This window comes from Carcharodon carcharias, chromosome 5 (genome assembly GCF_017639515.1).
Source record: "Carcharodon carcharias isolate sCarCar2 chromosome 5, sCarCar2.pri, whole genome shotgun sequence".
Taxonomy (NCBI): Eukaryota; Metazoa; Chordata; class Chondrichthyes; order Lamniformes; family Lamnidae; genus Carcharodon; species Carcharodon carcharias.
In genome coordinates, this window is record NC_054471.1 from 192,008,472 (window position 1) to 192,036,460 (window position 27,989).

At 41.7% G+C, this 27,989-nt stretch overlaps 1 protein-coding gene across 4 annotated transcripts in view; it reads right to left on the reverse strand.

The window, feature by feature from the left end:
• Window positions 1-27,295, reverse strand: part of agbl5 (AGBL carboxypeptidase 5) — a 138,944-nt gene extending 111,649 nt beyond the window's left edge. Inside the window, exons 1-3 of one of the 4 annotated variants that reach the window (XM_041187591.1) lie at window positions 26,989-27,295; window positions 8,978-9,277; window positions 1,296-1,467 (exon numbers count right to left, since the gene is read on the reverse strand). In XM_041187591.1, the coding sequence (XP_041043525.1) occupies window positions 1,296-1,467; window positions 8,978-9,198 (393 nt within the window). In that variant the 5' untranslated portion in view covers window positions 9,199-9,277; window positions 26,989-27,295. Of the gene's footprint in view, window positions 1-1,295; window positions 1,468-8,977; window positions 9,278-26,988 lie in introns of those variants that run through there. The other 3 variants (XM_041187593.1, XM_041187594.1, XM_041187595.1) reach the window with 3 other exon arrangements.
• Window positions 27,296-27,989: the final 694 nt, after the last annotated feature.

Genomic DNA, 27,989 nt, shown 5'->3' on the forward strand with positions numbered 1-27,989 from the left:
TGAGAGGTTTGGATTTTTTTTTAAAACAGTAAATGTCAGTCTTTCACTTTTAATTTGGTATCGAGTAGTGCAGCAATACAGTTACTGCCCTTGAACGCTAAGGACGTCAATGAAAATCTAACTCATGTCACACACCGAGCACTATTTACTAAAAGCAAGCTCAAAACTACTGTAGTCCAACAATTTTTATCCTATCTTCATACTGGAGGATTAAGTGGCTGAAACTACAAACATAGTTTATTTTACAGTAACATTGATTAACCTTTCTAGGTCTTTAAGCAACAGTCTGCAGATGGTTCCCATTAGAATAAATACAGTAAATATTTGTGGAACTCCATTTAGTTGATTGGACACTCCACCACACATCCCCTCACTCCTGTCCTCAGTCTCTTGTTTGATTTTTTTGTGTTTAGTGATATTCAAAATTAAAACTTATAAAATTTATTTTCATAGGATTTACTTTGTTTCTGGTGCGTTCAATATTTAGCATCAGTTTTCCCTTTTTTCGGTCTCTAAAACTCTGAAAAGTCATCTTTGTTTCAAATTGACAATAAAACATTTCAATTACACACAACTGTGGCAAATATGAAATTGTCTGGAATTGTTACTGAACTTTTCCTGCTGTCTGCATTGAAGAGCACAAATTAGGTTCTCAACAACTCAAATGCACATTTACCTAACTGCACATGTGATGCAAACGTTGCTTTTCCGTTTGCATGTGTCACTTAACTATGGTTACAGTATGAATAATTCTGTTAAACTGCTACAGTCTAATAGGAAAATTACAAAGAATTCACCAGTTTAAAATTGATCATACTACTGCAATTCTGATCACATAAGATGGCTCCTGTTTTCGGACACCAAAATGCTTGTTTAGGCCGATACTCAGCGTATAAGCCCCCATCAATTTTTCAGCTAATATATGAATGTTTAGGCTCTATTTGCATTAGGAGTCAGCCTCAATTTTTCAACTAGCAAATACATGCTTAGGGTCATGCTTGCCTTATAAGTCGGCAGGTGGGGTCAAGCAGGCAATATTGGCCATGTTGCCAAGAGGGCGCGTGGGGGTTTAAGGCAGGTCCACATAGAGCAGACTGCACATGACAACAGATTAACAGAAATTTTTTCACATTTCAAAATGACGACAATCTACACAAACACCAGTGATTGGCATTTTATATTCAGCGTAAAAAGTCGTCCCCTGTTTTGCAAATCTTCAAAGGTCAATTCATATGCTGTGAACTACAATATGTAAACAAATCTGTAAAACATCTCAAATTCCACAGCTTCCATACCTCATATGTTGGTCTCTCTCGTACACGTTCCCAGCGTGGTTTTCCAGGCAGAGTCTTAACTAATGGTGCCATTCCCTGCGAGTACAGTTTACTTTGCTTATTCATATTCATGATATTGATTTTAATAACTTTACTAGGAATTCCTCCCTTCACACTGAAATAAAACCAGGACCTGAGGCAAGACAAAATAAATAACAGCCAATAAGTAGCATTAATTTAAGCGTACAAATTAATCAAAAAAAACTTCTTAGCAAAATTCCTTTGATGTTTACCAAGTTAATTCTTTTCATTGCGTTCATTAGCCCCAATCAATGATTTTTTTTAATTCATTTATGGGATGTGGGTGTAGCTGACTAGGCCAGCACTTATTGCCCATAACAAAAACAAAAACAGAATTACCTGGAAAAACTCAGCAGGTCTGGCAGCATCGGCGGAGAAGAAAACAGTTGACGTTTCGAGTCCTCATGACCCTTCGACAGAACCCTAACTGCCCTTGAGAAGGTGGTAATGAGCTGCCTTCTTGAACTGCTGCAGTCCCTATGTTGTAGGTACACCCACAGTGCTATTAGGGAGGGAGTTCCAGGATTTTGACCCAGCGACACTGAAGGAACGGTGATATATTTCCAAGTCAGGGTGGTGAGTGGCTTGGAGGGGGACTTCCAGATGGTGGTATTCTCATGTAACTGCTGTCCTTGTCCTGCTAGATGTTGTGGTTGTGGGTTTGGAAGGTGCTGCCTCAGGAGCCTTGTTGAGTTTCTGCAGTACATCTTGTAGATGGTATTCACAGCTGCCACTATGCACCTGTGTTGGAGGGAGTGAATGTTTGTGGGTGGAGTGCCAATCAAGTGGGCTGCTTTGTCCTGGATGGTGCCAAGCTTCTTCAGTGTTGTTGGAGGTACACTTATCCAGGCAAGTGGAGAGTATTTCATCACACTCCTGACTTGTGCCTTGTAGATGGCGGACAGGCTTTGGAGAGTCAGGAAATAAGTTACTCGCTGCAGGACCTGCTCTTGTAGCTGCAGTATTTATATGGCTAGTCCAGTTCAGTTTCTGGTCAAATGTAACCCCTAGGATGTTGGTAGTGGGTGACTCAGTGATTGTAATACCACTCAACGTCAAGGGGCGATGGTTAGATTCTCTCTTGTTGGAAATGGTCATTGTCTGGCACTTATTTGGCACCAATGTTACTTGCCTCTTGTCAGCCCAAACCTGGATATTGTCCATGTCTTAATGCATTTGGACATGGATTGCTTCATTATCTGAGGAGTCACGGAAGGTGTTGAACATTGTGCAATCATCAGCGAACATCCCCACTTCTGACCTTATGATGGAAGGAAGGCAATTGATGAAGCAGCTGAAGATGGTTAGGCCTGGAACACTACCCTGCAGTGATGTCCTGGAATGGAGATGATTGACCTCTAACAACCAAAACCATTTTCCTTTGTGCTAGGTATGATGCCAACCAGCGAAGAGCTTTCCCCTTGATTCTCTTGACTCCAGTTTTGCTAGGGCTCCTTGATGCCACGCTTGATCAAATGCTGCCTTGATGTCAAGGGCAGTCACTCTCACCTCACCTCTGGAGTTCATGAACGCTGCAGGGTAAGAAATATCCCTGAACATAACTAAGTCTTACTTTGTTTTTCTTAAGGACATCAGCATTGCTGAATGAAAAATGGTCAGGATCCAGGATCCATTTGTTTGTCTACTATCAGTTTGGTAGCCGCATGATACAACAATAATGAAATTGCTGACTAATCAAGACAAACAATCTCTGTCAATTAGTCCTTAACTGACCCTGACATGACATGAACAATCCAAGTAGTAGAAAGCTTTGGGAACCATAGATCCAAAGTCACCTGCTCGTTCCAAGCATACTTTTCATAACATATGTCATGTCTCAAATTGTACATGCAATGAATAATGAAATGTTATTTTCTGAAAGAAATATAGCTAATTTGCATCTGAACGAATCAATACTGACTTCTTCCACTTTCTCCCCAAGCATCTGTTCCATCAATTGACCCTTGATCAATGAAATAATGTTTTCACAGTTTAAAGTTGAATTTATCCCTCTTCAAACGGAGGATGTGTCCTCTGGTTATACTGTTCTGGACAAAGTGAAGTAACTAATTATTGCCTACTTTCTCCAGACATTTTATAACCTTAAAAGCAGCAAACTTATTAGCTATCAAACGTTTCCAGTTACAATGTGTCCAATTTGCATAATTGATCCTCATAATCCAACTTCTTCATTCCTTCAATCATTTTGTCTGTTCTTCTGTATCCTTGTAATGTCAGATAGAGAAGTAAACAAGCAGTTTTACTGTTACACAAGCACAAAAAAGGCAAAATTCCTTTCCAATCCAATTGGAAAGAAAATTACTTGCATTTATTCTTCTTTCATATCCTCTAGACACACCAAAGTACTTACAAAAAATAAGAGAGAGGTAAAAACCCTCTGCCCAAAACCAGCCTGTCCCACACAATTGTCATATCCTAAGTAATACTCTCCACCCTACCAAAACCATGTGATTCACTGGGCGAGGAGAAAAAAAGGTAAAAACCCAGGCTACTTTGGGGGAAGAAATCTGGAAATTCCTTTCCAATCCATCCAACAAATGTGGACCTCCCTTCCTAACAGCACTGAGGGTGTACCTTCACCACATGGTTAGCAGCGGTTCAAGAAGGCAGCTCACCATCACCTTCTCAAGGGAAACTAGGGATGGGCAATAAATGCTGGCCCAGCCAGCGAAGCCCACATCCCATGAATGAACAATAAAAAAAAATTCCCTACTTTTGGAAGAAGTGATCTCTGTCCCAGCTAAAAACAGGTCCAGCTCTGATTTGCTGCATTCCTTCCAGTATGCGCCTACTGCATAAACCAGTCAGCCGCCTGTTCCAGCAGTTCACAATTTCCTGGCAGCCAAATAGATCTGGTCTTTACAATTTAATATTCTGACTCTTGATGCTCCCTAATCTATTTACTTGGAGAAAACTGTCAACTGGAATCTATTCGCTCTATCATTTCATATATCTTGAAAAGATTTCTAAACCTACGCTTCTCTATAGTGTAGAGTCCCACCTCTTTTAATTACCTTGACAACCAAGGTGATTCATATTAGGAATTAGCCTTGTGACCCTCCACTGCATTCTTTCCAAAGCCTCAATATCACTCAACACTGAGACCGTCAAAATTGGACACAGTATTCCAAGTCTGATCAAGGTCTTGTACAAGGATAGAATCATATGCCTTGTCTTATGCCCAATTGTTCTATGAATGCATCCAAACATCCTATTCACTCTAGAAATCACTTTGTTACATTGCTCATGTATCCAAAGAGCTGTATGCACTAGAACATCCAGATCTCTCTCTTTTTCTACCTTCTTTAATGCTTTTGCCTGAAGTTTGCGTGTTGATCAGTCAGCCACAGCACATATAAAACATGATACTTTTCTAAATTAAACAGTTTGCCAGTCATGAGTACAACATCCCAACACATCAAAATCCACCAAAAGCTGAACAAATTTACATATTGTTCCCTCAATAACCATATCCAAACCATTACTAAAAATAGTAAACAACAGTCCAAAAACAGATTTTTGCAGGGCACCATTGATGACCAGTCTCCAAAAGGATATAAATTCATCTATAACTGCCTGTGTCCTTCCACCCAATTCTCAAACCATCTCTATATATTACCACTAATATCAGAGGCTTCAATCTTGTAGAAAAAGCACTTATCGGGTACATTTCAAAGCCATTGAAATACCTTTCCAACGTAGTCACATATATAACAAGTGCAGCAACAAATCTGCGCACAGCAACATCCTAAATAAGAGAAATAAGATGAATGACCAGCCAGCTTTTTTGGCAGTGTTGGTTGAAGAATAAGTGCGAGCCTGGACACTGGGAGAACTCTACCTTTGCAACACCACTGGATCGTTTACATCCACCTAAACAGGCAGAGAAGAGTTCAATTTAATGATTCATTCAAAAGTCGGAACCTCTGACAATGCAGTACTTCCTCAATAGTGTACTGAAGGTTTGATTGTGTGCTCCGAATAGGACATGAACTCAGAAACTTTTGACTCAGAGAAAACAGTGTTACATCTCACTATTGGGTGTCAACTTGGCTCAAAATGTCCATTAATTTAGAACTAATCTAGATAGGTTCCTCCCAGCAGTTGAGTGCCCCAAACTTCAATTCAACAAAGGTGTTATATCTCAACATTACAGTTTTGGTAAATCATTTTGATAAAGATAATTTGGAAATTTGAAGAAAAATTAGACAATTGGAAAGCTATGCAATAATTAGATAATATGACATCATAATTTAGTAAAATCTATGCATTAGTTAAAGGCACCCAGGTACATTTGATTACAAACAAAATACTGAACAGGGATAGTAAGATCAGCTACTTTGCTGAGTCCCATTTTTCAAATGACAGTCATCTTCACACACTGTAGAAACTTGTCTTTTTTTTTTATCCATGATCTCATGAGGACCATTGCCCATATGGTGCTCTGCTCACTCGTATAAAAGCCCAACAGCCTAGTTCTTTTGACCTACTGTAACTGAAAAGTTATTTTCCTGAAGACTCTCTAACCATAAAACAACCAACCACCCTGTAGGGTCTAACAAAGATTATTGCATGCAAGATCACCATTTTAAACAATGACAAGTTTCAATCGCTGCTCTTCATTCCTGCATTCTGACATCCTGCAAACAAGTTACAAGCCACACTAAAGCAGTACCAACTTAGGAGAAGCGATGCTAGTAGCTTGTAAAAGGATGTGATGGTAGTCACCCAAATTGAACTGGACTTTAGATCCAGCTCAAATAAGCACTGGGGATATACAATAAACCTTTAATGCTATAAGGAGGATAGGCCTGGATGCCTGGATATGTAGCATTCTGCAAACATGTGCTATCTTGGCAAACATTTGATCAGTGGAAATTTTGCAAGGTTTGAGCAGAATCTGTATTGATAAAGACCTTGATTGAGAGGTTCATGTTGTCCAATGCCATCATTTGAAAATATTCCAGCTCTGGGTGCAAATTCTGACTTGCCCACTGAAAAAGTAAGCCCAACATGGGACAAATGAGTAGAGCATTGCTAAGCCACGTAAGAATATGGTAGGACACGTGATCAAAATCTGAATTCTTGGTGAAAATTGAGGATTCGCAAGAGGTCAGAATCAGAGTGCAATGATAATGGACAGCCATGGGAGGTAATGGATAAGGATGAGGAGAATCCATGAAGGGATTTGAAAAATAGAATGAAAACTTTAAAATTGTGCCTTTCCATACTGAGCTCATGGAAGTCAGTTAGCAAAGGAGAAAAAATTCAATGTGTTTAAGGAGAACAGAATTATTATAGTCATACATTTATCTATTCCTTTCCAAACTGACAAGATGGCTAGCAACTGCTTCACAGAAAATCATGCATCGAGGCCTACAACATGCCTGAGAGGCTCAATATATCACAATAAGGATGGAAAGCACAAAAGCTGAGATCCTTTCCATAAATTACGCAGTAGGCTCTAAATTCCACACTAATTAAATAGCCACCCATAGTGAACCCAAAGCATCCGACATCATACAATACAACCCAAACAACTGCCGAAGGGGAGGCCTCCATAGCCCATAATTCTAGCGCACAGACTTGGTGCCATCTTATCCACGAGGCCCTCCCTCAAAGAAAGTGTTTAGTGCAGAACAAGCTGCAGAACAGGCCTTCATTAGCTGCTTGTGTCCAACTATGCAGCCTGGTTCATGAGATATAAGTCAGTTATTGACTCCAACTCAACCCGTTAGATCTTGTAAAAAGAAATAGTACTTTAATAGGATGGAAAATTAGTAATCAAATGCAGAACATGTACAAAAACTAACTTTTCAGAAATTTCTTTAAGAGGAAGCAAGTAAGATTAACTATCAAGTTAATAAATAGATACATTTCTAATATAAGTGCCTGAAAATTTTTTTAACTGCCCTGCAGAATTTTCATTTGATAAAAATAAACATCCTCCGTTAAAATGGAGTAATCAAAGTAGAAATATTCCAAAAATATTAAGAAAAAATAGAATATTGTCAACTAAGACATTTTCACACCTCCATCTGTGTGACCCCTACTCAATGTTGTGAAGCCAACATGGGTTATCAATCGGTCTTGCCTGTTCTGCTTGAATCTTCAGGGTGACCCCAGGGTTCAGCAGGAAATGCACAGAGGCATTTTCTTCCAGAAAAAGGATAGCACTAATTAATTCACAGTCCTTATTTAGAAGAAAAGCTAAGCAAGTTAATTGTTGCCTGGTGATGCAAACAAGTCAAATAACCCCCAAATCTGAAAAACATCCCAAAGTATCTCCAATGGATTTTTAATTTGTGTAGATGGACTAGTACTTGCTGTCATGTTGTTCACCAAGGACCCATGGACCTTGCACTACTGGTTTAAGTGATTCTTAGGGGAGGTGGCGTAGTGGTATTGTCACTAAACTGGTAATCCAGAACTGGCGCAACACTCTGGGGACCTGGATTCAAATCCTGTCACAGAAGGTAGTGGAATTTGAATTCAATAAAAAAAAAATCTGGAATTATAAGTCTAATGATGACCCATTGTCGATTGTTGTAAAAACCCATCTGGTTCATTAATGCCCTTTAGGGAAAGAAATCTGCTGTCCTTATCTGGTCTGGCCTACACATGACTCCAGACCCACACCAATGTGGTTGACTCTTAAATACCCTCAAGGATGAGCAATAAATGCTAGCCAGCAACGCTCAAAAAAAAAACTGTGTCTGGCAAGGAGATCAGAATTCCTGCTGCAAAGCCCCTTGAAAGATGTACTGATTTGGCCTGAGCCAGAGCTCATTCACCATTTAATCCTGTTTGTACACATCAAACTCCAGTGAGCCTAGGTCCAGCTCCTTTGGATACAAGTTCCAACTCAAAAGTAAAGCTCAAAAGTCGCTTTAAAATCTCTTAAATAACAGATGATTTGGAGACATTTCTCCTCCTGAGGAAGACAAAAATCATGTTCTGTGGTGAATAAGTTTATGAAGTGGAGGTCACTAAGTCATGACATTATCAGCAAATAATGTGTACCCGCTGTCATGTGCTTTTGGAACACTCCATACTGATAAACTCACCATTTATAGGCGCACAGAAAAACTTGCCACTAACAGTTCCTAAGTAATTAATTTTTGAAAGAAACTTGTCTAATGATGGGTATGCAGTAAGAAGCTTAACAAAGTTTGCTGAAGCCTTGAAAGGAATTTGAATTTGTAAACAGTGCTACAATAGGTTTTCCCCTAGTGTGCAAAGAATTGAAATTATAAATAATCTATTTGTACCATTTACAATCTAATCCATTTAATAAAGGTTATTGGCGAATGTTACTCAAAACTGACAATACTCCCAATCAACCATTAAAATATATTGAAATCTCCTCCACAGATCATTCCCATTCATATGCCACAAGATGATGCCCCCTGTAACGGCTAGTATTATCAGATGCACCTTGTTATAATACAATTTTTTCCATTCCTCCTACTACACTAGAAGCAGGTTTCAAAGTTTTATGCAACAGATATGACACAGAAAATGACCATGGCTCCATGCAGTTTTAACCTGGCAATAAAATTCCCAATTATCCCAAGCACAGAAAAAACTTGTAGAATTACCTATTACCATTCTCGAACTCAGTATCGGCACAGTCTGGTTTGGTCCACACATTAAACTCACAATCTGGAGTGGTTATCGCATTCCCTAAACTTCCTGCGCCTGTACTGCCACTAGGAGTTGAATCCAATTCTCCTTCAGGATGCTCCACTTTTTCAACTTGAGCAATGTTTCCAGAATCAAACTTGGAACTGAAAAGTAAGCCGCCACATCGAATTTCCATTTTTCTGGCAAAAGAGAATGTTTCAAGGCATATTTCATTCTCTTACGCACCACCGTGAGAGCAGTTATGGCTGGAAGATCTGGGCAAGGAAAGAAAACAGTTATTCCCAAGAATTTTGAAAGGCAGTTATATGCTTATTGGTTGAATAGAATTACAATAAAACTTAAGCAAGCAGAAACAGTTACCGAAAATTAAGCATCTAGATCAATTGCCTTGTATATCTCATTATGCCAGCAGCAGTAATGCCACTCCCACTGTCTTATAAATTAAAAGACAAGCTCGTAAAAATCAAGAGATTTGTTACAGAAATCTCGAGATCCTATTTTTTCTAACATAAATTACTGCAGAAGAGGTGAAAAATGGATACAGAATCATCAAAAAAGAAACCATAACTCTTTGTAATCTCCTGTCAAATCTTAATGGCATTACTTATGACTCATTTTTCCTCTAAGAAGAAGTACCAAAGTAATATGTAAATCTAGGCAATACTTAAATTAAAATGCTCTACAAGGAAACTTTAAATCCCTGGGTTCAGTTATCCAGCAGAGATTACACTGAACTGGAAAGGCAGAAATCAGTGGAGCTTGAAGTGGGGTAATTGAAATAATTCAATATTAAGGCTGATATTAAGATGTGCATAAACAGCTTTGAAAGTGGACAAGTGTAATTATGAGGGCTCTTTCTAAGCATGATGGGAAATATAGCCAACACACAGGCTTGATGGATATGGTACCGTAGAAACCCAACTAATAATCACAAGTCATAAAACTTAATCACCTTAACAGGGTGGGTAAACAAATGTTAGGGTGATAAGAGCACAGACAGGGAGGCATCAGAACTGCGGCATTTCCCAGCCTCCCAGTGATATAACAGACATCTACAGCCTGATTAATTCTGCTCATTAGGTACGTAGTTGGAGGTTGTACTAGGCAGTATAGTGAAATGTGATAACTAAAAGATATAAATATGCTACGCAGCCTTTGTATCAGAGAGACACACTGTAGATCCAGGCTGTGTCCTCCCAGCATATGCTTAAATAAAACCTTTGCTTACTGGAAACTCACAGACTTGAGTGGTCTCATCTTTCTACCACAAGAGAGCTGGAAAGCTTACTGAATGCAAAATGCAATTATATGCACAAATAGATTCTCCTGTAAGGGATGGATCTCAGTTTAATAAATTATTAGGTGTTTGTACACTACAGGTCTTACATTAATCTTTCACTGTAAAATGTAAACAACTCAGAAAAAGTGAATAAAAGCTAAGTTTACAATGTTTAAAATCCATGCAAATCTGATCCCTTGTGGAGTGGCCACTTACAGATGATGATCATCAGTCACAACACAGTGCAAGCTGTCTGCCCCATGACAGCTGAAGCTGCAGTCCTGATAAACTTGGGAAAAGCCTTAAGCTCCTTTGTAAGCATGTGGGTGTTTAGAAAAAAAAACAAAATTGCGAGATTTGAAGGCCCCACTGTGAGATCATGAGCAAGGCTCAGAAACCATGTCGCTTGCAATGAACTCATGCGGATTGGCATGTCTGCAGCGGTCTGATACACTTTGCCACCTTTCACTGAAACTATCCAATCCTCCTCCAACCCAGAATACCCAACCAAGCCAATGCTGTGTCTTGAGGAACTGTATACAATTTTTAACCACTAGGTAAGAAAATTTAGACTATTTCCTAGCAACAGCTCTGAACATGGTCACCGTGGTAGTGGAAGGGCAAGGGGGCAAAAAGGGTATCAAAAAGTGGCCTCACAGCAAGAGGTTTCCCCAGAAGCAACCCAGGGAAGCCTGGATAATTTTAAATACTCAGCACTGATTTTATATCATACAGGCTATCCCGTCGGTGACATGTTCCTTCGCCATTGCCACTTTTCTACTATGGCTGGACTCTGAAACTGCCGTTAGAAAATCTAGGGCCAGGATTTTACGGCCCCTCCCGCCTGGTGGGATTATAGCTGAATGGAGATTTAAATGGCTTATTGCATCCACCAGGGGCAGAAACACCACGACGTGGCCATAAAATCCTGACCTGGGTTATTGATTGGAGCAGGGGATAGACTTAAATATTAAAGCCCTCTTCCAGTACTTTGTACTATGTCACACCTTTAGAATAATAAAACATCCCAAGGTGCTTCACAGGAGTGTTATAAAGCAAAATTTGATACCTAGCCACATAAAGGGATATTAGGGCAGATGATCAAAAGCTTGGCCAAAGAGGTAGGTTTTAAGGATAGTCTTAAAGTAGCAAAGAAATAGGGAGGCAGCAAGGTTTAGGGAGGTAATTCCAGAGCTTAGAGCCTTGGCAGCTGATAAAGGGAAACTGCTTCCAGTGACAGAATGGCCAGTAATCAGGTGACACAGGTTGGAGAAGGTAACTGGCAAAAGAAGCAGAGATGGCATGAGGAAATAATTTTTTTGCAGTGAGCTATGATGATCTGGAATGCACTGACTGAAAGGGTGATGGAAGCAGGGTCTGTCAAACCAAACCTGATAACTTTCAAACCAAAACTGAATAAAAACTTGAATGGGAAGAAAAGTGCTGGGCTATGAGGAAAGAGGAGGACAGTTGGATTGTGGAGAGAGAAACAGAGTTAACATTTCAGGTTGAAGACCTTTCAACAGAACTGGGAAAGGTGAGAGATGCAATAGGTTCTGAGCAAGGGCTGGGTGAGACAAGGACAAAGGGAGGTCTGTGATAGGGTGTAAGACAAGAGACATTGAATGGCATGAGTTATTCTTACAGAGCCAATGGGAATGGTGATGGGACAAGAAAAGAAACAAAGAAACAAAAGGTGAGCCTAGAAGAGATGTACCACTGTCTGAAAGCAAAAATAAGAGAAAAATCAAAACATGCAAAGAAAATGTGCAAAGGACAATGCTTATATGGCCTGGAATTGTTGCGCTCAATATTGAGTCCAGAAGGCTGTAAAGTGCCAAATTGAAAGGTGGGGTGTGGTTCCTCAAGCTTAAATTGAGTTCATTGGAACTGTACAGCAGACCAAAGACAGAATGAGAGCAAGATAGAGAATTAAAATGACAGCCCACTGGAAGCTCAAAGTCATGCTATCAAACTGAACGGAGGTATTCTGCAAAGTAGTCAGGTTGCAAACATCTAGTTTGTAATTCCTATGTTTTAGAATATAACTTTTAGCTTTAGGGATTAAAGTTTTAACTGTAGAAGCAACTCTGAGTAAATGCTTGGAGTTAATTACAGTTAAAAGCTATGTTTACCTTGCAAGATCAGACCTGAAGTGAAAAAACTTGAACAAATGACCCATTTCTGACCTCTTGGTAGAGACCGGGTGTCTATTGTTATCTCCATAAAATAAGCTAAAAGTTCGCAAATCTGAGAAAGAACATCGCAAAACTCCATGAGAGATAGAAATGATTCACATGGCTTCCCAGAATCAAGGAAAACTTGGGAATTAAAAGGTAGTTAATTAGCATTTCTACCTGGGAACAGGCTGTGTATGCCACGTTGCCTCAAAGACAGTGATTCAAGGTGAAGCCTTGGTTAGAAGGCTTTTTTGTTTCTTATCTCTGTATTTGCTTATAGAATCAAGCAGTTCCATTTGGGAACAGATGGAGGCAGTTCAGTTTGGATTTCGTGAGGGAAAGGCAGCTGAAACATTTGCTCTAGTTTGCAATTAGTAGAAGAAATTGACAGGAGTCCTCACAGAGACTTGTGGTAGAAAACAATTGGCACAGTTAGCTTGGAAAGCTGTGGGAAGGTAGTTAGATATCTGCCAAACAGAAGCTAAGACATCCACAGTTGTGAGGTCGATAAAGAGAAAGGTGGAGGGTCACGTTGCCTAAAAGCTAATGGAAGGACTCCCATCGAATCTTACCTCGGAGGAATAGCTGGAATACTAAGAGGTTGGTCCAGGAAAGATAAGGGAGCTCTTGTGGGGATGTGGGATGGGGAAGTAAAAAGTATAACTGAGTTTCTAACATGAGTCTTTATAGGCTATACTGCTGAGTTAATAGTGCTTAATTTGTTTAATTCTTTTTGATATACAATAACATTTATTTTTGATAATAATCATGAAATCTTGTGGTGTAGTTCTGTTGGTTAATTGCTAAGTGTCCAGAATTCTTTAAAGGTTACCGACCCTAACAGGATCGTAACAGTCACCCAATCTGCTTTTGGTCTCCCCAATGTAGAGGAAATCACATTCTGAGCATTGAATACAACATACTAAATTGAAAGATGTACATGTAAATTGCCGCTTCATCTGGAAGGTATGTTTGGGGCCTTGGATGGTGAGGAGAGAGACTTTTGTGCAAATGGCTCCCAAGTCACTCTGTTCCTGCAAACCTTTAAAATTGAATAATTTAGTTCACATTGCCTCTACCCTATTCTTCCTATGAAAATGTACTACTTCACACTTATCTTCATTAAATTGCATGTCCCAGACGTCCTTGCATTTTACCAGTCTGGATGCCCTTGTGAAGTCTGTTACTATCCTCCACGTTGCTTACTATATTTAAGTTTAGTGTCAAGCGCAAACTGTATATTTAAGTCCAGGTCATCTTCCTATAAGAAAAAGAGCACTGATCCCAATATTGACTTTGGGAGAAACACTGATATACTTAACTCCTGTCTGCAAAACAACTTTTCAACATGGTCCCTTAGCCAATTTTGTACCCACACAGCCACAGTGCCTTCAATTCCACAGGGCTTAATTTTGTTAACAAATTTATTATATGGTACTTTGATAAATGCCTTTTGAAAGACAATATCTACACTATTAACCATGGAATGCCCATCCTGTGTCATGTGGGAAGTTGTGGACACTTCTCATGACCCAGACAAGCCCTTGTGCAGGAAGTGCCACCAGCTGCACAATCCTGAGCTCCGCATTTCAGAACTTGAGCAGCGGTTGGAGTCACTGTGGTGCATCCATGAGGCAGAGAACTATGTGGTTAGCACATTCAGAGACGTGGTCACACCACAAATTGGGGGCAATCAGGCAGATAGGGAATGGGTGACCGCCAGACAGTCCAAGAGAAACAGGTAGGTAGTGCAGGAGTCCCCAGAGGTCCCGCACACAAACTGGTTTTCCATTCTGGATATCAGTGAGGGCATTGGATCCTTGGAGGAGTACAGCAAAAGCCAAGCCCATGGCACCACGGTTGGTCCAGATGTACAGGAGGGGAGGAAGAATAGCGGAAGGGCAGTACTGATAATGGACTCTTTAGTTAGAGGAACAGACAGACGTTTCCGCAACTGTCAACTTGACTCCAGGATGGTTTGTTGCCTCCCTGGTGCTAGAGTCAAGGATGTCACAGAACGGCTACAGGACATTCTTGTGGGAGGGAACGAACAGCCAGAGGTCGTGGTCCACATTGTGTCATGAAGATATTAATGCATAGAATGTTATTGGAAATTATTTTAAATTGGACTTGTAGTGGGGCCTGTGTCTGTGGGTGTGAGTGGCTTAATTGGATTAAAGCCAGCTAGTCTGAGTGCTTTGATATACAGTAGTTTTGAGATGTTAAGACATAGGAGAAGAAATTAGGCCATTCGGCCCATCGAGTCTGCTCCGCCATTCAATCATGGCTGATAAGTTTCTCAACCCCATTCTCCCACCTTCTCCCCGTAACCTTTGATCCCCTTACCAATCAAGAACCTATCTATCTCAGTCTTAAATATACTCAATGATCTGGCCTCCACAGCCTTCTGTGGCAATGAATTCCATAGATTCACCACTCTCTGGCTAAAGAAGTTTCTCATCTCTGTTCTAAAAGGTCTTCCCTTTACTCTGAGGCTGTGCCCTCGGGTCCTAGTCTCTCCTACTAATGGAAACATCTTCCCCACGTCCACTCTATCCAGGCCTTTCAGTATTGTAAGTTTCAATCAGATCCCCCTTCATCCTTCTAAACTACATCGAGTATAGACCCAGAGTTCTCAAACGTTCCTCATATGTTAAGCCTTTCATTCCTGGGATTGTTCTCGTGAACCTCCTCTGGACCCTCTCCAGGGACAGCACATCCTTCCTGAGATACGGGGCCCAAAATTGCTCACAATATTCTAAATGTGGTCTGATCAGAGCCTTATAAAGCCTCAGCAGCACATCCCTGCTTTTATATTCTAGTCCTCTCAAAATAAATGCCAACATTGCATTTGCCTTCCTAACTACCAGCTCAACCTGCAAGTTAACCTTAAGAGAATCCTGGACTAGGACTCCCAAGTCCTCTTGCACTCCAGATTTCTGAATTCTCTCCCCATTTAGAAAATAGTCTATGCCTCTATTCTTCCTACCAAAGTGCATGACCTCACACTTCCCCACGTTCTATTCCATCTGCCACTTCTTTGCCTATTCTCCTAACCTGTCCAAATCCTTCTGCAGCCTCCCCACCTCCTCAATACTACCTGTCCCTCCACCTACCTTTGTATCATCTGCAAACTTAGCCAGAATGCCTTCAGTTCCTTCATCTAGATCATTAGTGTATAAAGTGAGAAGTTGTGGTCTCAACACTGACTCCTGCAGAACTCCACTAGTCACCGGCCGCCATCCTGAGAAGGACCCCTTATCCCCACTCTCTGCCTCCTGCCAGACAGCCAATCTTCTATCCATGCTAGTACCTTGCCTCTAACACCATGGGCTCTTATCTTACTGAGCAGCCTCCTGTGCGGCACCTTGTCAAAGACCTTCTGGAAGTCCAAGTAGATAACATCCATTGGCTCTCCTTTGTCTAACCTACTTGTTATCTCCTCAAAGAATTCTAACAGATTTGTCAGGCATGACCTTCCCTTGATGAAACCATGCTGACTTTGCCCTATTTTACTATGCAATTTCAAGTATATTGAAATCTCATCCTTAAACAGTAAGGAAGCCAAGGTAAAGAGTACATTTGCATTTTGTTGAATAAACCATACAAAGACTGGGAGTGAAATCTTGCACCTAGCTAGGAGACACCAAGCAGTATATTTATATTACTAAAAAAATTGATACTACGAAAGAGGTTTTATTGTTAGAAGAGGTGGAGTTCAAAAGGCCTGGTGGTACAATGAGAATTGGCATTCAAAGGGAAGACTAGGTATATACAGAAAAGAGCTTTGTGTGTGTAGTCAGAGGCATGCCACCTGTAAGCCCATGATGGTGCAAAGGGACCAAATTGAAAAGAGCCTAATTTTTGAATTTGTAAGATAAAATGTGCTTTACCTGATGTCTGTTTAAGTCTGAGAGTTATTATTACCTTGGGGAAGATTACCTGGGAGTGACTAATTTAGGGATTTGTTTGAAAGTTATTATGGTAGTAATTTGTAGACGTGTTTAAATTTGTTGTTAAATTAATAAATGTTTTGTTTAACTTATATTAAAACTTCAAGGCTTGGTGTTCATTTCTGAATTCAGAGCTGCATCTCAAACATACCAATTGAAAATATAGGTTCTGACAGTTGTTTAAAGTTTCCCTCTGGGATGTTAAATAACTCAGCCTTTACCAATTGCTGTGTCATAACAATTGTTACTAACAATATAGGTAAGAAGGAGGATATGATCCTGCAATCAGAATTTAGGGAGCTAGGTAGAAAATTAGCAAGCAGGACCTCTAAAATAGTGATCTCCGGATTACTCCCAGTGCCATGTGCAAGTGGCTACAGAAATAGGAAGATAAGACAGATCAATGCGTGGCTGGAAAGATGGTGCAGGAGGGAGGGCTTTAGACTCCTGGGACACTGGGACTGGCTCTGGGGGAAATGGCGCCTATACAAGCAGGACAGATTGCATCTGAACAGAGCTGGGACTGGGTTCCTTCCGGGCTTCCGGGGCGTTTTGCTAGTGCTGTTGGAGTGGGGTTTAACAAACTCAGCAGAGGTGTGGGAACCAGGAGAGAATATTAGAAACTAATACCAGGGTGCACAAAATGCTGGGAGAAAGCAGATAGCACTAAAATAGACAATAGTAAGTTAATAGATGGAGTCAGAGTAAGGGAACATGTAATGAAGTCTAACTCAAGGTTACACTGTATGTACGTGAATTCACGGAGTATAGTTAATAAAACTGGGGAGTTACCAGCACAGATTGCCTTGTGGGATTATGATGTTTTGGCAATAGTGGAGAGCTGGCTTAAGGAAGGACGGATGTTAAATATTCCGGTTACAAGGTGTTCAGAAAAGATAAGAAAGGGAAAAAAGGAGGGGTGCCGTTTTAGTATTGCAGTACTGGAGAAACAGGATGTGTCAGAGGATTCAAGGACAGAATCGATTTGGCTAGAGCTAAGGAATAAGAAGGGTGCAATTATATTGCTTAGTGTAACATATAGACCAACTAGAGGGAAGGATAGAGAGGAAAAAATCTGCAAGGAAATTACTGAGGGGTGTAAACATCATACAGTAGTTTTTATGAGGACTTTAATTACCACTATCCCAGTCTGTAGATGGGTAGTGTAAGGGGCAGTGAGGAGCAAGCGTTCAGGAGAATTTCCTACAGCAGTATGTGCCCAGTCCAACAAGAAAGGAGGCACTGCTAGACCTGGTTCTTGGGAATGAGGTGGGCCAAGTAGATCAAGTGACAATGGGGGGAACATTTAGGGGACAGTGATTGTTGTACCATAAGGTTTAGGGTTACGGTGGAAATTACACTGGTCAATCCAGAGTAAGAATAATCAACTGTGGAGAGCGAACTTCAATTGGGAAGAACGGAGCTGGGCCATATAGACTGGAACCAAAGGTTGGCAGGAAAAACAGTAGCTGAAGAATGGCCTACCTTAAAAAAGATGGCTTGGGCACAATCAAGGTATTAGGGACCAAAAAGGGGATTTACACAGAGGAAAGAGGCGTGGCTGAGGTGTTACATGAATACTTTGGATCTGTCTTTATCTACGAAGCAGGTGCTGCCCAGGTCATGGTGACAGAGGAGGAAACTCAGTCACAAGGGTTTAAAATTGATAAGGAAGAATTGGATAAGCTGTCAGTACTCAAAGTTGATAAGGCACTGGGACCGGATGAGATGCATCCAAGAATATTGAAGGAAGTGAAAGTGAAGATTGCAGAGGCACTGACAATAATGTTTCAATGTTCCCTGGATTCAGAGGAGGTGCCGGAGGACTGGAGAATTGCAAAAATTATGCCCTTGTTCAAAAAAGATTGCAAAGATCTTCCCTGCAATTACAGGCTAGTCAGGTTAATTTTGGTGGTGGGGAAACTTCTAGAAACAAAAATTTGGGATAGAATTAATAGTCACATGGAAAAATGTGGATTGATTCGGAAAAGTCAGCATGGATTCGCTGAAGGAGAATTGTGTCTAACTAACTTGCTGGAGTTTTTTGAAATGATAACAGAGATGATTGATGAGGGCAAGAGCATTGATGTGGTGTGTATGGTCTTCAAAAGGCATTCAATATAATGCCACATAACATACTTGTGAGGAAAGTTATAGGTCATGGAATAAAAGAGACAGCAGCATCATGGATACAAAATTGGCTGAGGGATAGGAAACAGAGGGTAATGGTTAACGGGTATTTTTAGGGCTGGAAGGTGATTTGGAGTAGGGTTCCCCAGGGGTTGGTATTGGGACCTTTGCTTTTCCTGATATTTTTAAATGATCTAGATCTTGGTGTACAGGGGACAATTTCAAACTTTGTGGATGACACAAAACTTGGGAGAACGGTAAACTGTAAGGAGGACAGTGTAGAACTTCAAAGGGATATAGGCACATTGGTGGAGTGAGCAGATAGGTGGTAGATGAAGTTCAATGTGGAGAAGCGTGAGGCGATACACTTCGGTACAAAGAACATGGAGACAGAGTATAAAGGGTATTATTCTAAAGGGTGTGCAGGAGCAATGGGACCTGTGTGCATATGTACATAAGTCATCAAAGATGGCAGGACAGGTAGAGAAAGCTATTTCTAAAGCATACAGTGTTCTAGGCTTATTAATAGGTGCACAGAGTACAAGAGTAGGGAGGTTATGATGAACTTATACAAGATACTGGTTAGACCTCAACTGGAGTATTGTGTACAGTTCTGGGCACCACACTACAGGAAAGATGTGAACTCATTGGAGAGAGTGCAGAAGAGGTTCACGAGAATGGTTCCAGGAATGAGCCATTTCTGTTATGAGGAAAAATTGGAGAAGTTGGGACTGTTTTCCTTGGAAAAGAGATCAGGAGTATTGGTAGAGATCACAGGTTTGGAAGGTGTTGGCGAGGTGCTGCAGTGCAGTTGGAGATGGTACACACTGCTGCCACTGTGCGTCAGTGATGGAGGGAGTGAACTTTTAAGGTGGTGGATGGGGTGATGATCAAGTGGGCTTTTTTGTCCTGGATGGTGTTGAGCTTCTTGAGTGTTATTGGAGATAATCTCCAGGCAAGGAGATTATTCCATCATATTCCTCACTTTTGCCTTGTAGGTGGTAGGCAGACTTTGGGGAGTCAGGAGGTGAGTGATTCGCCTCAGAATTCCCAGCCTCTGATCTGGTCTTGTAGCCACATAATTTCTGGTTTGTTCAGTTAAGTTTCTGATCAATGGCAACCCCAGGATGTTGATGGTGAGGGATTCAGCTAATGGTCATGACATGGAATATCAAGGGGAGATGGTCATTTGTGTGGCACAAATGTTACTTACCACTTTGGAACCCAAGACTGAATATTGTCCAGGCACAGACTGCTTCATTATCTGAGGAGCTGTGAATGGTACGCAACAATGTTCTATCAGTAAACATCCCCACTTCTGACCTTATTAATGTTGGAGTTTGGGGAGAGAAATACAGAATCAGAGGCTGGAGGGTTGATTTATTCCATCCACCTGCCCATTGACTCCTCATCTGCTACCTGGTGTCCCATACTCTTAAGAAGCCACACTACTTCATGATTTGCCTCTCAGTACTCATATAACCCTCATTTCCATTGCTCACTTTAAATTTTTTTATGCGAGTGCCCTATGCACCATGCTCCTTGACCTCACTCATCTGTTCCACACTGTAATCCATTATTGAACAATCCCTAAGGGATTTCAGAAAGATGTAAGAACAGAGTAATGATAGTGGGTAACTTCAGTTATCCCAATTTAGACTTTGGGTCAGTAAATAGGGAAAGGAAAGGGACTGAAATGTATAGAGGAAAATTTTGTCTGTTGGTATGTTGCAGTCCAATGAGGAACCAAGTCACAATCTATCTAGCTCCAGATTACAAAATGGCCATCTGGAGCACTTTTTATTAGGAGAGCATTTGAGAGACTTTGATCACAATATCATTAGGTTGAGAGTAGTTATGGAAAAGGAAGAGGAACAATCAATGGTGAAGATATTCAACTGGAAGAGATAAAAACAAAATATTGCGGATACTGGAAATCTGAAACAAAAACAGAAAATGCTAGAAAAAACTCAGCAGGTCTAGCAGCATCTGTGGAGAGAGAAATAGAGTTAACGTTGAGTCTGTATGACCCTTCTTCAGAGCTCTGAAAAAAGGTCAGACGCGAAACATTAACTCTGTTTCTCTCTCCACAGATGATGCTAGACCTGCTGAGCTTTCCAGCATTTTCTGTTTATGTTTCAACTGGAAGAGGGCTCATTTCTAAGAGTTTGAAAAGGAATCTGGCCCAAGTTGAATGAAAACAAAGTTTGTTAGGCAAGACAGTTATGAGTGATGGGATCTTCATGGACGGAATAGTTCTGGTACAGACTAGGCATATTCCTATGAAGGGCAAAAGGAAGGTCATTCAAAGCTAGAGCCCCTGAAATGACTAAAGAATTGGGATTAAAATGAAACAGAAAAAGAAAGTTCATGATAAATGTTAGAATCATAATTCAATGGAGAATCAAACAGAATAGAAAAGTACAGAGGAGAATGGAAAAAGGAAATAAAAGAGGCAAGGAGAATGTACATTAGCCGGTATCATGAAAGGGAACACTGAAATATTTTGTAAACTTATAAAGTGTAAAAGAATAGTTAAACTAAGGGTGGGGCCAGATCGGGACCAAAATTAAAGCCTTCTTGCAGATGCAATATAAACCTACTTTGCATCTGTCCTCACTAAAGATGCTGCTGCTAAAATCACAGTAGAGGAGAAATTGCTATAGATAAAAATAGATAAAGAGGTACTTAAATGTCTGGCAGTGCTCAAAATAGAAAACAAAAATCATCCAGATCAAAGAGGATGTCTTTCACATTGCTGAGAACACCAAGGGTTGAAATAGCAAAGGCTTTGGCCTCAATCTTTCAGTCATTCCTGGATATGGGAATGGCATGGGAAATGGTTGCAAATGTTAAAATCCCTGTTCCACAAGTGAGCAATCAGGAAAAATAAGAAAAAACTCCACAATACCAGGAAGGGTAAGGCTGCACTGGACAAAAATATATTTAAATTGGTCAAAAATGTAAATCAAGAGGCAGCTTTAGAGTGGCTATGGTGCAACCACAAGATCAGCTGCTTGGGTGGGAAATCAAGCCTAGAATGCAGAACTGTCAGGGAGGCAGCAAAGCTGGAAGGAGGAGAAAATTTAATTCTGCTCAGAATGATGAACAGAGACAAAACAGAGTAAGACAAAATTGTGGGAAGACATGGGGAGCTATCACAACAGCATCTTAAGGTAATGAGAGGTCTGATTGAATTCTTTCATGAGACAACAAAGAAAGTCAATCAAAATAGTTCAGTAAATAATGTACAAATGCACTTTTGGAAAACATTCGACAGAGCACCACACAGGAGTTTTATGAACAAGATGAAAACCCATGGAATTTAAGGGGAATGTGAAAGTATGAATACAAAATTGGCTCAATGACAGGAAGTGGATAATGGGTAATTTTCAGACTGGGAGGCAGCATGCAATGGCTTTCCCCCAGAGGTCAGTCTTAGTTTTTGCAATTTTTATAAATGACCTAGACTGAGATTTAGGGAGCAATATTATAATGTTTGCAGGTAATATGGAACTTGACAACATAGTATATAGTGATGTTATAAGCTTCAGGATAACAGACAAGATGATTAAATGGGAAGCAGCATGGCAGATGGAGTTCAATGCAGGGAAGTGTGAATGGAGGGCTAATATGGAAAAACAGTATACTAAATAGCACATGTGAAAAAAAGTACAGATGAGCCTTGGTATCAATATTTACAAATCCTCAACAGTGGCAGGACAAGTTGATAAGATGGTTTTAAAAAAACACATGGGTTATTTGGGTTTTTAAAGGACATAGAATACAAAAGCAAAGGGGTCATGTTAGAGCTTTATAAATCATTGGTTGGGCCTCAGCTTATTGTTAACAATTCTGGTCGCCATACTTCAGGAAAGATATAAAAGGCCTAAGAGCACAGAGAAGTTTTACCAGGGATAGGAGATCTGTTATATGGAGGGTGGATAAATTAGCACTGTTCTTGGAACAGAGAGGGTTAAAAGGTGAGCTATGAAAGTTTTCAAGATGAGAGGTTTTGATAGAATAGAGAAAAAATATTCTTGCTGTTGAGTGGGTCAATGACCAGAGGTCACTGCTTTAAAATCATCCCTTTTTTGAATCTGTTTCCATCACTCTTTCAGGCAGTAAACATAACTGGCTGTGTGCAAAAAGATTATCTTCACAAAGGCTAGCATTTATATAGCATCTTTCACAACCTCAATGTTCCAAAGCACTTCATTGTCAATAAAGTACTTTTGAATTGCAGTCACTGTTGAAATGTAGGAAGCATAGCAGCCAAATTTGCCCAAAGCAAGCTCCCTCAAATGCATCATTTCGACTCTGGTTCTTTTCCCAATTACCTTAAATCTTTGTCTTTGGTTACTGACCCTTCTGCCACTAGAAACCGTTTCTTATTTAATGTCAAAATCCCTTCATGGTCACTCCTAACCTTCTCAGCTCAAAGGGGAACAAACAAGTTTCTCCAGTCTCTCCACTTAACTAAAGTCCCACATCTTTAGTGCCATTCCAGTAAATCTCCTTGGCACCCTCTCTAAAACCTTGACTCCTTCCTAAAGTGCGGTGCCCAGAATTGGACACAATACTACAGCTAGGGTCTTCCAGTGACTTAAAAAAATTTAGGACAACTTTCTTGCCTTTCTACTGTATGTTTGGTTATAAAGACAAGGGCTCTGTGGGCTTTTTGAACAACTTTCTCAACCTGTCACACCAGCTTCAAAGCCTTGATCATGTACATGTCCATGTTCCTGCACCCCTTGAAAACAGTACCATTCAATTTATATTGCTTTCCCATATTCTACCTTGCATATCTCTGAATCAAATTGCATCTGCCATGTGTCTGTCCATTTCACCAGTTAATCTATATCCTCTTGACATCTATTATTCTCCTCCTCATTGCTTGCTGCATTTCAGAGGTTTGTGTCATATGCAAACTTTGAAATGAGCCTTATATATTTTAATAACTTGGACCTGGGTATACATCAAAAAGAGCAGTGATTCTAATACTGACTCCTAGGGCATACCACTGTATACTCCCCTCCAGTCTTTAAAAGACCCCTTCACCACAACTACTCTGTTTTCTGCCCCTTAGGCTATTTTTATCCACAAAACCATTGCCTCTTTAATCCCATGGGTTTTAATTTAAGTCTATGTTGTTATGATCCCCAGTTGAGGTTACCACTGGACAAACCGGATCCCATGGCGGAACCCAGCTTGATAGATGCTAACTTTTATTTGTTTAGTTATGTGGAGAGTGGTTATTGAACAAAGTCACCGGAGTCAGCTAATGAGCTTTTAACAAAAGCATAAAACATTTATTCAACAAAATGAACTATATTACAATACTCCTTCTCTCTCAACTATACTTTTACAGATATATACAGATTTGGAAGGATAACACAAGCTGCAAAAGCTATCTTATACTCTAATGTTCACAGTAATTACACAGTCCATGTAAGCCACTTGGCGACCTGTGGTCAGACACACCACACTCTTGAAACCAAGTGATAGGTGCCACCCCAAACATATGCTATGAATTTCTCCTCAAATCCCCCCAGGCTCGTTACACCGTGAGCCAACCAGTCTCACTGAACTCCGCCTTTCACACGAGGGTTTCCAACCTCCACTTTCCAAGAACTCGCCTTGGAATCTTCTCCCAAACTGACACTTTCTCTGCAACGCCTTCCACAAGGGTTCACCTGCAGGGTTTCAAACGCTCCTTCTGATGTTCCTCTCTCCTGGGTCACATGCATTTGAGCTTCCTTCCATGCACTCTCTCTCACTGACTCAGCTGTCAACAGTACACCACTGCTTCACATGCCCACAGCAAAGAGTTACAGACCTTCATAAAAGCAAAAGAAGCAAAAAGCTCTTAAGAAGGGTCATACGGACATGAAACATTAACTCTGTTTCTCTCTCCACATATGCTGCCAGACCTGAGTTTTTTCAGCATTTTCCGTTTTTATTTTAGTTACAGACCTTCAGTTGCCTCTTCTGACTTCTCACAAGCCTTTATATTGCTTTGACTGCTTCCTGCAGTGTTTCTCTGCCCCTGACTTGTGGCTTCACATAACAGGACCTTTTCCAGGTGCCAGTCCTTCCTTTGACTAGAAATTCTGCTTGGGGCTTTCTCCTGTTCCATTCCCCTAGATTTTTTGGGGACTTCCTTCTTTAGCTTGAGACCAGCTATCTGTCCCCTTTGGTTTATAAAGGGCTCCAGTCTCTCCCTGGCAGCTATTTTCAACCAACTTTGGCAGCTGTCTTCAAAACTGAACCCAAAAGCTGTTTCCAATTTCTTGTGTGTGTGTCTGTGGGAGAGACCTGCCTCTCTGGACCCCTTGCTAATCAACAGCCCAGTTTTTCTACTCTTGTGTTTGCTTAACTTCTCAAAGTTGTAAACTCTCATTAGAAATTCAGGCACCTTTTAAAGTGAAACTAAAACTTAACCTTTTCTTAACACAGATACAGAAATACCAAACTTAAACATTAAAGCTAAAATGCATTCCTAACACCCATAAATACCGATATAACTTACTTAAACGATCTCTATTTCCTAACAATGTGATAATTGGGTCAAAATCCTGGAACTCCCTTCCTAACAGCACTGTGGGTGTACCTACACCACATGGACTGCAGCGGTTCAAGAAGGCAGCTCACCGCTACCTTCTCAAGAGCAACTAAGGATGGGCAATAAATGCTCGCCCAGCCAGTGAAGTCCACATCACATGAATGAATTTTTTAAAATATAAAACATCTCTTGGAAGTTCATTGAATACCAATTGCACTACCTTCTCTAGTGTTCTTGACAATTTAGAAAAACTGGACAAAAGCTGAAACAAAAATATTTCACTCATACAGCTGACTGAACAATATTGGGGCATCTTGGAAACGAAGTACACCACACACACTCACTGTACAATCTGAATTCAACTCACATTACCGTACATAACTCTGTACAAAAATATCAAGACACAGCCAGAGGCTGTGGCCTTCAAGTCATTAAAAGATACAAAACACATTTCAATGGATAATGTTTATGAAAAAATATATTTTATTTAAACAATTTTTTTGGACATAGTTTTCAGTTATTGAGGGGATATAATTGAAAAAAATCAGAATATTTTAAAGAGCAAAGACAATGCAACTTCAACCAGCAGTTGAAGACTGCAAATATAGCTGTCACAGAGCAGGATGGCCAAGGGCCTTTGAATGAAAAAACAGGACATGCTGATTTGAACAAAATACACAGAGGATAGGTAAAGATGCTAACAATCTTTGCATGGTACTGCAGACAAGTTGGATCCTGAACTTTGATGAAGGTTAGAGTATTCTCTCATTTAAAGCATAAATTATTCTTCAATGTTGATCTGCGTAGGTAAACAGACTCTAGATCATTCCAAGTTTCATTGTTATTTGGGCAGAGTTTAAACAGATAAAGCAGTCAGTTTCAGTTTGGAGTTTAAAGTGCAGCCACTTTAAGATTGTTCTGGCTTTGGCATATGACAACAAAAATGTGCACAAAAATACATGATGCCAGAGCAGACTGTAAGAAATGGATCCATTCTGCAACAGCTGCATTGTCAACTGGAAAAACCCCTAGTGACAACGTGTTGTGTGATCCTAATTTCTAGCCTTAATCATGCACTAATTATAATTAATCTAAGGCCTAATTCGTGGTGTCAACAGCACTGTTGGGGGGGGGACCGGTCACGGCTGGGGTGCCAACAGCCTCTGCAAAATCAGAGTTGTACAATAGCCACGGTATCAGTAACCACTCCGATTGTTACATGTTACTGGTATTACTGCTGTTCTGTACCAGCTGATGGGCAGCTAATTCATTATTGATCTTTGCAGGAATTACAAATGCAAGATTAACTCAGTATTGATGTCACTGACCAGTAGTAAGTATCAGTACCAAATGCACTCATTAACGGCACAGTTACATTTACGAATGCTGTGCCCCAGTGCCAGTCATTCCCCCTACTGACAATAACTGGCAGCTCCAGGTCACCAGTCAGACTCACTAGTGACACCAATGAGGTTACCAGGACCAGTGTTCTGGTAATATCTCCGATTGGGGACACCAAATCAATCCTTAGATAAAAGCAAGAAAAGTACTGCGGATGCTGGAAATCTGAAATTTTTAAAAAAAAACACAGAAAATGCTGGAAAAACTCAGCGGGTCTGGCGGCACCTGTGGGGAGTGAGAGAGTGTTAACGTTTCGAGTCCGTATGGCTCGTCTTCATCAATCCTTCATCAGTGACAATCATCAGCGCTATCCCCCAGCGGCAGTGGCAGTCATGCTCACCGCTAATAACCCGATCAGCGGGACCATCGCCCTCCCCAGCGATACCCCCGCCGGTCGGGACCCGTCACCCTGATCGTGGCCGTAACGGCGGAACGCCCGATTCCCGGCCCCGCTCACCTGGGTTCAGCGACAGCGCCGCCTCCCCGCCGCTGGGCTCACCGGGAGCCCGGGTCTGCCGCTCCCATCCCTCGGGGTCTCGGCCCGGCTCGAAGCTCGGTCCTCCTCCTCCTCCTCCTCCTCCTCGGAGCTGGTATCCGCCGGTGGTGGTGGTGGTGGTGGCGGCGGCGGGGCCGGCGACGACTCCCGGCGCTCGCTCAGCCCCTCTCTCCGGCTCTGGGTCACGGCGTGCCGGTCCCTCCGCCTGCGGGCCTCCGCCTCTCGCCGCTGCTGCTGCTGATGCTGATGCTGCCGGCGGCTGGAGGAGCCGTCCTCCCCGCCGAGCTCCCGTTCCTCCCACCCACTCCGCCGCCGCTGCCTCTGCCTCCTCCTCCTCTCCTCACTCCCCCCCTCGCCGGAGCCCTCGCCGCTCCTCTCCCGCGCCCCGGGCCGCCTCGTGCTCCGGTCACCGGCCGCTGCCAGCCGCGGTCTCTCGGGCTCCGTCTCTCTTTGTTTTTTCCCCGACAAACAAACCAATGCCAACTTCCCCTCACTTTGCTTGACATCAGCAACCGCCCACCTCATTGGCCACCTCACACACAGGAGTAAAGTAAGCAACGATTGGCTGGTCGCGCGGCACTTTTCGTTTCAAAAAGTCCGGTTTGACCCATTTAAAGGGCGCGTGCGCAGCTTGAGGGGGAGGCGGGGTTTCTCAGGTGCATGCGCAGTTGGCGATGGGGGGGCGGAGTTTCTCAGGTGCATGCGCCGTTGGCGATGGGGTGGGGGGGCGGGGTTTCTCAGGTGCATGCGCAGTTGGCGATGGGGGGGGCGGGGTTTCCCAGGTGCATGCGCAGTTGGCGATGGGGGGGGTCGGAGTTTCTCAGGTGCATGCGCCGTTGGCGATGGGGTGGGGGGGGCGGGGTTTCTCAGGTGCATGCGCAGTTGGCGATGGGGGGGCGGGGTTTCTCAGGTGCATGCGCAGTTGGCGATGGGGGCGGGGCGCAGTTAGTTGGTGCAAGAGC